Consider the following 12,034-nt stretch of genomic DNA (forward strand, 5'->3'; position numbering starts at 1 on the left):
CCGAAAGCGGCGGAAACGCAAAGCTGCTGTGTAATTGTACAGTTTAGCTACCGCAGCAGCTCGGTCTTTTTTGTCAGAAACAGTTTACTCCCACATTAAAAATGCCAGACTATTTGGGAGACGACCAAAGAAAGACTAAGGAAGATGAGAAGGATGACGGACCTATCAGAGGTATATCTAAAAATTAAAAGAAATTCTTTAAACAATCCAATTTCTTTGCTGAGAGAACATCGTCATTAGCTACTTAGCTAACGTTAGCTCTGCCCGTTCAATAAACTGCTACTTTTAAACACCCAGGCCACGATAACTGGTGTGCTTTGGTAAATGTAACATTTACGATGTTTGAAGTAAAAGCAATAAGGTTTAAATGTGTTGCCGCAATGTAAGTTAATAAGCCGCGTCCTCAGTTTGAAAACAGTGCTTGCGGCCCAATGACAATGTCAGAATGTAAACTCATTCATGTTTTTTTTTTTTTTCATCTTCACAGCTTTGGATGAAGGGGACATTGCACTGCTGAAAACATATGTAAGTAAAGCCTTAGCAAAGCTTGCACCCGTTGAGACTCATGTGAAATTGGTCACATTTGCATCACTATTCATTTATATTTCTAATGTGGTGCTCGCTGTTTGTTGCCAGGGTCAAAGCACCTACTCCAGACAGATCAAACAAGTGGAAGATGACATCCAGCAGCTGCTCAAAAAGATTAACGAGCTGACAGGTGGGTGGTGAAACCATAACTGCGCAAATATAAGACTACATGTGTTTGATAAGAGTTGAGAATGTGTTGCTGTTTCTCAGTAAATCACTGTCTTCAGATGTTGTGACTGGATGCTGGGCTTTGTTTGAAGTCCCTGTTGTATTGTTTGTCTTTGACAGGCATTAAGGAGTCAGACACTGGCCTGGCTCCACCAGCACTGTGGGATCTGGCTGCAGACAAACAGACTCTGCAGAGTGAACAGCCGCTGCAGGTTGCAAGGTAGGGCAAACCTGCTTATAGTTAAAAATCAATCACATTGGTTTTAATTCAGTATTAGTATTGTGGCAAAAATACAACATAATGTTATCCTAAATATTTTAGGATATGACCATTTCTGCCACATACCACAAGGGGAAGTTGTCTTTCCTACTGCATTCATATGAATACCTTGTGTATGCATTATCCATCTCATCAGAATAATAGTATAAAATGTACTTTGTTTCACGAAACTTCAGTATTCAACAGTGATTGGTCGTAAACAGTGTTTTACAATGTTCCACTATAAAAGACATCTTTGTTGTCATTTTATAGTCTTAAATGTTTCTGTGTATTATTCAAACAGATGCACAAAGATCATCAACGCAGACTCCGAGGACCCCAAATACATTATCAATGTCAAACAGTTTGCCAAGTTTGTGGTGGACCTGAGTGACCAGGTGGCCCCAACTGACATCGAGGAGGGCATGAGAGTCGGGTGAGGCACAAGTTATTTAAATGTCTCGTATGGTATTATAAAAGTAGTAGTATCAGTCAAAGTAGCAGTAGTAGTGGTATTATGTCAAATGTCTTGTTAAACGATCTGCTAAATTTGGTGTCCCCTCTGTTCTTCCAGTGTTGACAGAAACAAGTATCAGATCCACATTCCTCTGCCTCCTAAAATTGACCCAACTGTCACCATGATGCAGGTATGAGTTCACCTGTGGACATATGAGCACAACACTGTTGAAGAAAAATCTGTAAAAAGTTACAAAATGAGCTGCAACAACAACTCTTTGTTCTCATGTTGTAGGTGGAGGAGAAGCCTGATGTGACCTACAGTGATGTAGGTGGATGTAAGGAGCAGATTGAGAAGCTGAGAGAAGTGGTGGAGACCCCTCTGCTCCACGTGAGTGTTCAGAAAGGAGGAAAAGCATAAAGTTGAATATCACTATCAGAGCTTTACTTAGCCACATTTACACAGACTCCGGTGAGCTACTCAGTCACCATTTTTGGAGCAATTAACAGACAGACCTGCCATCACACTTCTGTTGCTGCTGTAAAGAATAAAAAGTTTCAAGTTCAGTACAGTTTATAGGACTGAAGAAAATGGCTGTTCTCTGCCATGTCAAAACAGACTTATACATGTTTCCATTGTGACGGATTTTCCTGTTTGTCCCCCTCCTCTGCCCACCAGCCTGAGAGGTTTGTCAATCTGGGTATCGAGCCTCCAAAAGGCGTGCTGCTGTTCGGGCCACCTGGCACAGGAAAGACCCTGTGCGCCCGTGCTGTGGCTAACAGGACAGACGCCTGCTTCATCAGAGTCATTGGCTCCGAGCTGGTGCAGAAGTATGTGGGAGAGGTGAGTGTGAGAGGAGTTTGAGAAACACACCAGGCAGAGAATAGCAGCTATTAGATGATGAATCCTGACAAACATTCAATTTGGATTCCTGTCTTTGTTTGTAGGGAGCCAGGATGGTGCGTGAGCTGTTTGAGATGGCCAGGACTAAGAAGGCTTGTCTGATCTTCTTTGATGAAATTGATGCCATTGGAGGTGAGGCTCACTGTCCTATTCTTTGGCGTGTGAAAACATTGACAGAACATTTTTTCTAATATGTCAGTGTGTGATCCTTTAAAAATAGCTTAAACTATGCTCACATTAGAGCAACATCCATCCATCCATCCATATTTTTTATTGCCAGTGAGTGAACAAACTGTAACATAACTTAAAAACTGAGATCTCATATGGACTGACTTTATGTAAAGGATGAATTTTCCAAGAAAATACAAAGGATGTGACCTTATGTGCGCTCCTGAGTGTCTTTCCTCTCTTGGGCTCCGCGACAGCTAACAGTATGCAACACTAGCTACTTTTAGCCAAGAAATGGAGTCTGCTAATGACAATAAAGGAACAGAAGACCCCGCATTTCCTCTGCCTCACTCCCCACCACTTGGACACTACTTTACCTGGAGGAGAGCAGATGGCCGCACTAGAGATTGACCTTAGCCCTGGTAGCAACTCAAATTCAGCCAGCGCTGGGAGTCTGATACCGGTCCGCCCTAACTACCTGCTGAATAAGCAACCTTTATGTTGCTGCCATTACACAGCCTGCTGTGAACCCCGGGGCTTGGGGGGTTCAAGTTGTGACAGTGGCTAAGGTCCATCTCCGATGCTGGCATCTGCTCTCTTGTTGTCGAAGTAGTGTCCTAGTGGCGGGGAGTGAAGCGGAGGCAGGGTCTGCTAACTATCTAATTCTTGTCTCATTTGTGGTCTGATAAAGTAAATTCATCGAATTCAGTGCCCCCCGGTGCTGAAAAAAATCTTGAAAGAAACACTGACAAGTGAAATATATTGTGATATTTGGTCATAGCTGGCAAGCATTAGCTAATGTTAGCCTGCTTACTAACACAGAAGAACTGCTGGCTAGCTAACACAGCTGTCTCGATCAAGTCACGTCAGCTAATTCATCCAGACTCCAGGGCTGATCTGGCTGGTAAATTAGCTAGCTTGCCAATTGCATATTACTTAATCAGCTATTCTTACAAAGCAACCAACACCAGATCATGCAGTGTGGCTTAGTTAAAGTTAGCTGGCTAACATTAGCTTGTTTGTTTGCTCTCATTATAGCCAGCAAAATGCTATTTGAGTAGATATGTCGGTTGGCTAGCTTGCCGAATTGATTCACCAGCTAACACAATACATGATATTAACTTATGTAATATGACCACAGGCTTTCATTTAGGCAACAATAAATGATGTAAAAGTAGAGAGTGCTTTTTTTCTAGCCAAGAGCGATGCAAAACAGGTGTGGCCAAGGAGCTAACTGTAACATTAGTTAAGGTTAGCAAGTTGACTGTGACCTAGCTAACCTTACGCTGCATGGATCTGCTGTTGGTTACTCTGAAACATGAGATGATAAAGTCATCAGCAAATGACAAGCTAGTTGGTATAATGACGCCAGTGGTCCAAAGAGTAAAGTTGTTCTAAATATGATCGTAGATTATTTTCCAGCATTGTATGAACACAATTCAGGTCAATCATGTTCATTCTCGTGAATGTCATGTCACTGTTTTGGCCAATGCTCAGGGGCTCGCTTGGGTCTATGAAGTGCAAGCACGAGCTACAGGATGCTGACTGCAGCTCACTTAATGGCCAACAGCTTCATTAATAACCAGGGTTTTCTGAAAGTTACATACAGAACCTTTAATTCTCCGATGTTATAACAACTCATACAAATGTGTATCAGAAAATCATTTTAGCTTGTTTTAGTGCACCATTCTTTCATTATGTACCTTTTCTTTTGCCTGATCATGAAATACTGAATGCCATGTTTTTAAAGCAGTGGTAAAGCAACTAAACTGAGTTGCAAGAAAGTAAATGTCTCCTCACAACACTCAAGCAGAATACAGTCTTCTACATTAATGTGAATACTGTGTGTGTGTGTGTGTGTGTGTGTGTGTGTGTGTGTGTGTGTGTGTGTGTGTGTGTGTGAACATGCCAGGCGCTCGTTTTGATGATGGTGCCGGTGGAGACAACGAGGTCCAGAGGACTATGCTGGAGCTCATCAACCAGTTGGACGGCTTTGACCCCCGAGGCAACATCAAAGTGCTGATGGCCACCAACAGACCGGACACCTTGGACCCGGCCCTGATGAGACCTGGACGTCTGGACAGGAAGATCGAGTTCAGCCTGCCTGACCTGGAGGTGAGTTAAGTCTTCACTAGACATGCAGATAAGGTCTCATACATCAGCCAGAAAACTATGATTAGTCATGAAATCAGATTGTGTCTGCTCATCTGTACTTGCATTTCTGTGTTCTTTCTTTTTGTGTGGCTGTGTCTCCTTCTCTTTTTATGAACCTCTAGTCTCACCTCTGTTTGTTTTGTGTTTCAGGGTCGCACACACATCTTCAAGATCCATGCCCGCTCAATGAGTGTGGAGAGAGACATTCGTTTTGAGCTGCTGGCTCGCCTCTGTCCCAACAGCACCGGTAGGACTGTGTTCACTCTCTGTTCACTTCTGTCATTTGTCTCCTTCAGACCCACATTCTCGCTACATTTTCCCTCCAACATATCTTCTCCTTATCAATGTGCTGATTTAAATCTTTACTTCTGTATCTGTTTTACATCAGTTTTCCCTCGCATCCTGTTCTAAGAATCAGGATCTCTGACACACTGAATTTCTTCTCCTCAGTTGCCTCTAATGTTGCTGGTGCAGAACATAGACTGTTGTTACTAGGGCTGCACAATATGAGGAAAATATGTGGTAAAGTTGTTGAATATAGCAAAAATGATGTTACTTGTAATAAATGAACACACTATAGTGTACTCAGCTCTGCACTCAGACTTGCTCAGTACCTGTGCTTGTGTATATACTGTAGGCTACAGCATTTATTCATTGACAAACTGATAGATACACTGTCCATTCACAACCATGTGACAATTTACCTGTTAATTCTTTCTCTGGTCTGATCACCAACACACGTTTGCTCTGAGCATATCCACCATCTCTCTTGCACATGACCACACCCTTGCTACACACTGAGCTTATCTCCAGAGGAGCTATGCTATTGTTAGACAGGGTTATCACAGATTCCTGAAAAGTGTTAAAAGTCATTGAATTCATTCATCAAAAAATAAGGCTGTAATTGGTATTAAAATATCTGAAATCAATCTTTCAAAAGTCTAAAAAAAATCCTAAGACATGGGAAGAAGAACTTGGGGGCTTTTTTTTTCTGACTTTGCATTGAAAAATCTCAACGTAATTGGTAACGTCCTTACCAAATGCCTCTTGTATTAGCGTCACACAAATCAGGAAAGCTAACAGAAACTGGTGCAAGGCAATGCATACGACTCAGTGTATTATATGCAAAGGATTTAATCCTACATGCAAAGTGAGAAACAAAGTGAAGTCGTTTTTTTGTTTTTTATCTTCAATTTTGGTATTATAAAAATGGTCTTAAATTTCATTTCAAGTGGCATTAAAAAAAGTCTTAAAAGTTTGAAATCTAACTTGCCTTAAGCAGTAGGAACCCTTTTATAACCTGAACCATCGCCATCAACCTTGTCATATGTCCGTCTCTTAAGACACAGTGACTGTCCTTTTGCATTTCAACTTGTATGCTGTTTTAGGATTAACTGCCATTTCATCTAAGAAGTAAACAAACCTGCGTGTTTGACTTCACACGAGCAGAGCACTGTCCCGATCAGGCAGCTGGCCTGGTGTAACTTTTTCTTAACCCTACCTAATGGCGAGGGCTCTGTCCGATTGGCCAGAGCTTTAACAACATGGCGCGTGAGACAAAATAGCAGCTACAAACAGAAAGCAATTTAATACCCTGCCACTATATTCAAAGTGCATTATCGCAGTCATTTTCAGTGATGATGAAGAAAAAGATGGTGTACAGCCCTACAAGTTACTCAAGATAACTGTTGCAAATTCAATTATTCAATTTATTATTAAGTGTAGTTCTGATGGATGGCCACAGGGGTGCACTATCACATTTTGTTGCTGCATCATATTTCTCCAAATTTAGTGATTTTGAATTTTTCAGATACATCAAAGGATGAAAAAAAACTCCCATTCGTCTAAGGCTACTTAAGCTATTTTAAGTGCGTTGTCACAAAGTCTGTTTTTGAGTCATGAAAAGTTTGTTTTGAGGTATATGATTTACACTGGACAGACAGTGATGAGTCAGGGGTGGTTTTACCTCACCCAACAGACTGTATCTCAAAGGTATAAAGACAACACTGTCTCTGTAAGTAAACCGCAGCACAATACTTGTACATCGTTTTTTTTTTCCTTTCCTCTATCACAAAATGACCATAAAAGCATCACACCCAAAACCTAAAAATCCACAAAAATAGAGGACGTTGCCACATGAATAACTGAGCCTCTACATAGTATTTCTATAGTTTATCCTGAAACTGTTCTGTAAGCAAAATTTAACGCGTGTGTGTCTGTGTTGCTGCCAGGTGCTGAGATCCGCAGTGTGTGCACAGAGGCCGGCATGTTCGCCATCAGAGCTCGCAGGAAGATCGCCACAGAGAAAGACTTCCTGGAGGCCGTTAACAAGGTCATCAAGTCATACGCCAAGTTCAGCGCCACGCCCAGATACATGACATACAACTGAGAGTGTGTGTGTGTGTGTGTGTTTGAGAGAGAGAGAAGTTCCAGTTTGGCTTTTTACTCTCAGAAGAAGCAGAGAACGGAGTCAAAAAATATTGTCCTTTTGTTGTCATTCTTGTTCACTTAAAAATAAAGTTTATTCCAAATTTAAGTCTCAGGGATTTATAAAATGTTGTAAAATAACCAAACAGTAACTTTAAAGGCATCTTTTCCAGCACATCCATATATATATGTATTTTTTTAACACAGTAAAACACTGGTTATGCTGAGGTGTACAATATGACACGTGTTGCACTCAGAAAGCAATGTACTGTAACAACAAACTTGATACTGCAAGTTGACCAATGATAGTGTTTCTGCTAGTTTAAATACACAAACACACAAATACAGCTGAAAATAGAATACTCAAATTCATCAGGACACAACTTCTCAGTAACCATAAATATGATACCAGCATGATGATGAGAGGCAGCTTCTGGTCAGTCTCCAAGTTACCACTACATATTGGAAATCAGTCTAACAGACAGTTGGACAGCAGCAGCTTACTTTAAAATGTACTTCTCCCAGCAGAGCAGTGAAAACTTTAACAACTATGAAACTTCAAAGTGCACTTCTAAACAGTCCCCTCTGGAGAGGACGTGGAGGAATAAAGCTGTAGGAATGTCAGCTGGAATCTCAATATGAATGTCTGATAAACTAAAAGTCTCATAACGGCCCTGTATCTCAGTGCTCTGGGCACGTTCAAGTTAACAAGTTTGTCAGACTCCTGTGAACTAAAATCCTCCACATGTGATACAAACACTCTTCTATTCAGTGTAAATGATTGCTCAGTTCATCCCTATTGTGATGCCAGAACATTTGAAGTTCATCACCCCTACAGTTGGGTGCAGGACCTCTCAAATCGGCTGCACACATCAGGACCCTGCTGCTGTGATTTGTCCTTGGTTACAGGTGTCGTCCACCTGTCTGGTTGTTCCATTGGTTAGAGCAGCTGATGGGCTGGGTTTTGAGTGTTGGCAGTGCAGTACAGCATCATGGACGGTGGGGAACACCATCTCTGGAGTCACGTCCCCGGTGAAAAACTGTAGGGTGTCCAGCTCGGATAGTAGGTTCCCTTGTAGATCAAACAGAGATACAGGATCAGACCAGATGCAAACTGTGCTCTCATACTACAATATTCAGGTGGAGCTAGGAAACTGATCACAGCAGCACACCAGTAAAGACTGTAAAAAATTAAGCTTGACCAGATTACTCACCTCACAAAACGTTTGGCTACTTTTAGTAAAAAAGAATCTCAAACAGTTTAACTTTATTCACTCCGCTAGGATGGCAGCATCCTCAGCTGACATTACTTTCGTTGAGAGACTGTAGCAGCTGAGTTTTAAAGCTAGAGTGAAGATACTGAGACCTTTGGCTTTACCATGTCTTACTAACTTGTCAGTAAAGGGGTTAAACAATGTTCCAAATCCAGGCTAAATTTTGGTGAGGGGGAAACTGTAATTGCCAATTTTACAGGGTCTTTCCTCATACCTTGAGGTATCTGAATGAAAATGGGTTTTAGGCTCACAAGTCTCCTGTTAATGGCAAAAACCATGCAATTGTGTGCAATTGTGTTATTTTCACCTATTCTTACAAATGGTGTAACAAAATATTTCTGCATGCTGGGGTGCCTAAACAGTCCTGGGATTGCATAAATTAGGACGATTATGACTGGAAAGCTGAGACTTCTAGATCCAATGAGGCCAATTTGATTCATGTGCAATAATGTTACCAGCTATTTCACTGTAGTGAGACCACTTTTTTTGAACACATCTCACTGTATAAAATGACCTATTGTGACCTCCAGGATAATCACAGCCTCATGAAAGTTTACAACCACAAACCAGAGACCTCAGGCATTCAGAAGATGGATGGCTTTTATGGGTATATTGACAATAAGGGGTTTCCCAGTGGTCTCGCATGACCAGCCTCCCTTACTTCGGAATGGGAGTCTGGGGACATTCGTCTTTCATTTTGTAATAGAAATGGGCGGGGATATCCAGACCATGTGACGGTGTTGCTATAGGTATGGCACACGTGTTACATGTAACAGAGACGTTGCAGCTCTGCAATATAGCTGACTCAAATGAAATCATATCCATTTTAATCTCTTCTTGTGATGCACTGAACACTTTCTTTTCTGTTGTATTACGGACAACAATTCGGGGAACAGCAATTCCGGCGTAGGCGGGTGTAAGGCAAAGCTAATCAGGCGTTGGTCAAGGAAGTTCGGGAGTACACGGATATGGATCCAATCACATTACTGCCGCTGGGAGCCAGCGTTAGTTCTATTACAACTTTTCTATGGGAATGTCCACAGACGACAGAGTCAGCCAGCGTGCTGACGTCATTGGCGTCTGTGTAAGAGACTAGTTTCTCAGCAGTTTACAAAACAAAAGTGCTCGCCATTCAATCACAGAAAAATGCAATTCTTACAGAAATCTTAAAAAGTTTTGATACCTAATCACAGCGTGGATTTTTTGGAGGGATTTCTGACCATTTTTTTTATTATTCTTAGTGATAAAAAAATTGTTATATTTTGCAACAAATCTATGTAACAAATGTTATCAACCCAAAAATTGTAACAAAAAAAAAAAGAGAGACATGATTTAGCCATCATACTGCAATGACTACAATTGACTTTGCAGATAGAGATGAAGCACAAGTTAGAGAATGAATGTGTTTCCACATCAGAGTAATATGTTAAATCTGAGTGAGGCATTTTAACTAGGTTCTTCTTAATAATACAACAGTAGCCAAGTTAGGGACCGTTCATTATTTTTAAGAGGGGAGAGGGTGGAGCAAAATGAGCACATTTTTTTAAGCACTGGGAAGGGTGTTTTTGATTTGGCTTAGAGGAGGAAATTCAACTTTAAATGGCTGTTTTTTATTTATTTATCATCCGAACCCTAAACCAACAAGTGAGTTTGAAAGGCATGATGTCTTTAAATATTACCAAAATTACACAATTTCTCATAGCCAGAAAATAGGGGAAAATAAGAAACTATCATCTGGTTTTCAAGTATCCAAGGGTCTTTAAGCACATCGTGTGCGATGAACGCTTAAATAAAGAAACATAATCAATTCTGAGCTCAAAAATAGTGATATTGTATCAAAATCATGTTATTCTTTTCATTTTCAACTTTTCACTTTTGATTATTAAAGGGTAGACCTCAGTTTTCAAATCTAATAACGGCTGTCATGCGAAGTTACTGACACTCTGGCCGCTGCTGCCACTCTTGTGTGTGTTACGATTTATTGGGGAACCATAATATGCACATGTTGGTAATGCTGGCTGTGTGTGCACTGTGGTCACTGTGAGGCTCAAGGAAAAATATCTGTAACTCAGGGGAGGGTCAAGATAAAAAAAATTAAGTGTTTTCATATTTCAACATTCAATAACTGACAGTAAAATTTAATGTATCTCCCTGGACTGAAGTTCTGCTTTAAACAAATACAGAGATGAATGATTACTTACTGCTACAGCCGGCTATGACCACCCGAACATCCACAGCTGCGTATTCCTTAATAACCTGCAGAGACAAATGCTGACTTACTCACTGAGGTAAAATCCCAAACACCAGTGTTTCTTCTGCAACACACATTTTCCCACAAGCATTCCTGAACTGACACAACAGCAACACAGGAATGAAACTTAAGGGACAGTTCATCAAAAATACATACATTACCAAACTTCACCCGGCAACCGTATCATCGCACAGAAGGAAGCGTGCAGTTCAATAGAAAGAAACTTGTTCTTACATGAAACTGCTCACAACAAGCTCTGTGGATTATTTTGAGTAACCAGGTCATGGTTTCTGGACAGAGACATTGCTGTTGAGTTTTTCAAATGTATTTTTTGGTGCTTTGAGCACCACAAGCCGAGTGCCATCAAGTTCTATTATATTAGAGAGAGGGCAGACATCTCTACAGCCAATATCTCCAACACTCTGCAACTCACACCAAAACTATCTAGACTGATATACAGCACTACAGGTAAGAGGAAAAATATGCATTTTGGATTTTGGGGTGAACTGTCCCTTTAACAAGCTGTTTGAGCTGTTAGAAATCCTGTTGCTGCAGTGAACCTGATATTAAAAACAGTCTTCGTTGGAGTAAAAAGACGAAGAAGAACCTGTTTGATGGCTTTGGCTCCAACAGAATCAATGAAGCTGGCAGATGTCCAGTCCAGGATGATGGAGTGGACAGCACTGAGAGGTTCCAGGAAGACAGCACCCTCTGAGTCTGACTGACTGTTTGTTTCCCCCAGCTGGCCGTTCCTCTCCTCCTCCGCCACGTGGTTGTAGGACAAAACCTCATGGGTCACCTCTCCCTGCTTTTATTAGAACCAATCAAAGAAAGGGATCTTTTAGACAGGAATCCTACAAACATCAAAGGTTTTCAGGTGGTCAGGTTTGTGTATTTTTTGATACTACCACTGTGTGGAGCCAGAGTAAAAAAAAATCCAAATCTTTTGCCTCAGAAGCTTGACTAGGTCCAGTCAGATGTCTGAGAGGACTACTCTATAATGTTTAAATGGTTATGCTTTTAGGTTGTAGAAAACCCTCTTTACAAATAGGTGTTATCTGCATGAGGGGTTTGTTTTGTACACAGAGAACAAAACACGGTACAACGGTTCGACCAGACTGACAAACGAGACGTCAGAAAGAGACAAAAACTCCTCTGAGCAATATTTTAGTAACTCAGTATTTTGAGCCTAATCGCACCATTGTGGTTCAATAATGACTGAGCATCCCATGCTTTTCTGGTCTGGAAAACAAAATCAAAATCCAACAGAGTTCCAACAGAGTTCTCATCAATGAATCAATATTTTAATCATCGAAATTTTGTATTAGTGTTTTTTTTTAACAAAAAAGAAAAACATTTACTAGTTTCATGCTTCTTAACATGAG

At 40.9% G+C, this 12,034-nt stretch overlaps 2 protein-coding genes across 5 annotated transcripts in view; one reads left to right on the plus strand and one right to left on the minus strand.

The window, feature by feature from the left end:
• psmc2 (proteasome 26S subunit, ATPase 2) lies at positions 1-7,233 on the plus strand. The gene is made up of 12 exons (XM_049567378.1): positions 1-171; positions 488-525; positions 637-718; positions 877-976; positions 1,320-1,451; positions 1,590-1,662; positions 1,767-1,862; positions 2,151-2,315; positions 2,420-2,507; positions 4,456-4,658; positions 4,848-4,944; positions 6,929-7,233. The coding sequence occupies exons 1-12, from the start codon at positions 102-104 to the stop codon at positions 7,084-7,086; spliced, it is 1,302 nt and encodes a 433-aa protein (XP_049423335.1). The 5' UTR covers positions 1-101; the 3' UTR covers positions 7,087-7,233.
• Positions 7,184-12,034, minus strand: part of slc26a5 (solute carrier family 26 member 5) — a 27,202-nt gene continuing 22,351 nt past the window's right edge. For 3 of the 4 annotated variants that reach the window (XM_049567373.1, XM_049567371.1, XM_049567374.1), the window contains exons 16-18: positions 11,257-11,457; positions 10,600-10,654; positions 7,184-8,196 (exon numbers count right to left, since the gene is read on the minus strand). In XM_049567373.1, coding sequence (XP_049423330.1) covers positions 7,997-8,196; positions 10,600-10,654; positions 11,257-11,457 — 456 coding nt within the window. In that variant the 3' untranslated portion in view covers positions 7,184-7,996. The remainder of the gene's footprint in view (positions 8,197-10,599; positions 10,655-11,256; positions 11,458-12,034) is intronic. The other variant, XM_049567375.1, reaches the window with a different exon arrangement.

Source organism: Epinephelus fuscoguttatus, linkage group LG22, assembly GCF_011397635.1.
Source record: "Epinephelus fuscoguttatus linkage group LG22, E.fuscoguttatus.final_Chr_v1".
Lineage (NCBI taxonomy): Eukaryota > Metazoa > Chordata > Actinopteri > Perciformes > Serranidae > Epinephelus > Epinephelus fuscoguttatus.